At 28.4% G+C, this 1,833-nt stretch overlaps 1 protein-coding gene across 1 annotated transcript in view; it reads right to left on the bottom strand.

Moving 5' to 3' along the window:
- LOC106681437 (venom serine protease 34-like) overlaps nt 1–1,833 on the bottom strand; it is a 9,379-nt gene that overhangs the window by 4,958 nt on the left and 2,588 nt on the right. The window contains exon 4 of the mRNA XM_067048942.1: nt 1,150–1,302. Within this exon, the coding sequence (XP_066905043.1) occupies nt 1,150–1,302 (153 nt within the window). The remainder of the gene's footprint in view (nt 1–1,149; nt 1,303–1,833) is intronic.

The following is a 1,833-nucleotide window of genomic DNA, read 5'->3' on the forward strand; positions in this document are numbered from 1 at the left end:
AATATCATTATTCTTATATTTATTACGTTTTTTTTAATATTGATATATTTTTGTAATTATCACTTTTATATTTATCTTTTTTTTTTCTATTCATGTATATTGAATGTTATTTTAAATTTTAATTGAACATAATTGTGATGCAGAGTTTGTGGGTATATATGTTTTTACTATATTGCTTTTTAAAATGTCTCTTATATTATTATACTGTTGATTATAATTCTATTCTACATTTGATGAAGAAGAAGTATTCGGGTAAAAATAAAATTGTCAAATTGGAATTAATAGAATATATAAATAAAGAAAATAATAAAAAGCTAGGAAAAAATTGAAAATGTGTAAAGGAAAAAGAACAAAAACAAAAAACAAAATTTGATGTACACCTAGAATATAATTCAAATTTTTATACTAATGTTAATTATGCTGTGTGTGGGGCAACCCAATCCAGTTGGTCTGTACAAAATTTTTAACATATTGTTTTTCTCCCACTTTTACTTTTTTTTTTGTTTAATTTCTAATCATGGTTAATCCTCTATGGCCTAGTGCCAATATAACTTTGATAGACCTTAAAAAGAGTATTTAAAGAATGAATCAGTTTACTAATGTTAAGTAACCTAATTATAATAAACCATTATTCTCAACAATCTGTATATATAAATCTCATTATCGATGATCTAATTACAGATTTGACCATGGAGAATGATCTTCACCAATAATTGTCCAGAGAGCAATTACAATAAATTCCATTTCTTCAAATTTATTCTACATTGAGGTAAAAATCGAACTTTATTTATCTGTTATTATCTTATTCAATTACTAATATCTTTATTACCTTTTTTTTTAATATTGATATATTTTTATAATTATCATTTCTATATTTATTACTTTTATTTTAATCTTTTTTTTTGTATTCATGTAATGAGGAAATAGAGGAAAAGAAGAAATAATTAAACAATACAATTCATTTCATAATTCTATTTATTTGATCAATAACGGCATCATACATCATTCCATTAAGGTATTTTCAATTTTTTATGCAAATCTTCCCTTCTGGCTTGTTCGCTGAAAAAAAAAATTACATTATTATCAACAATGAACAATATTCAGAACAATTATAGAACATAAAGCGATGAAGTACTTACAAGAGATTGCCTTCTGGATCCAGTTATAGTAATGAGGAACGTTAGTGTTGACAGAAGGTGCTGCGCTCTTTCCGCAGTCTTCAACGCCATAAGAGACCAAAGCGACCTGAGTGTACCTGTTCGTCTCTGGGTCCAAGTAGACCAAAGGACCGCCGGAGTCACCCTATCGGTAAAATTAACAATAAATATAAATCCTTAATACTGATATATTTTCAAATTAATCGATACAGAACTCAGTTTATCGAACAACCATGTGATATCCTTCAACCTTACTTTCGGGAGTAAGAAATGTTTTGCAACAGCTAAGTTAATGTTTAGAAGTTAATTTCATTTCTAATTCATGTATCATCATCATCATCACAGGTACTAAGGTTAAGGTAAGGTTTTCGCCACATAAAGACATCGCCTCTGTTTCTCTTGCGCAAGCGTTTGACAAACCCTTGTTAACAGACATTTATGTACATCGGCTTCAACCTCTTTGCCTATCTAAGTCGTGGTCATGTTCTCTTTCTTATCAATTCTACAAACCCAAACAATAATTTCATAATGGGCGAACCACCATCAATTCTTATATATACAATCTACATTGTGCCTCAGCCTATACTAGTTACCATTCTTTACTGAGTAAAATATTTTTTCAAGATTTGTCCCTGAAATATCATTAAACTATCAGGATACACACGAGATACAGGCC

Source organism: Halyomorpha halys, unplaced genomic scaffold (assembly GCF_000696795.3).
Source record: "Halyomorpha halys isolate HHAL.00 unplaced genomic scaffold, Hhal_1.1 Scaffold338.1, whole genome shotgun sequence".
In the NCBI taxonomy this organism is placed as follows: domain Eukaryota; kingdom Metazoa; phylum Arthropoda; class Insecta; order Hemiptera; family Pentatomidae; genus Halyomorpha; species Halyomorpha halys.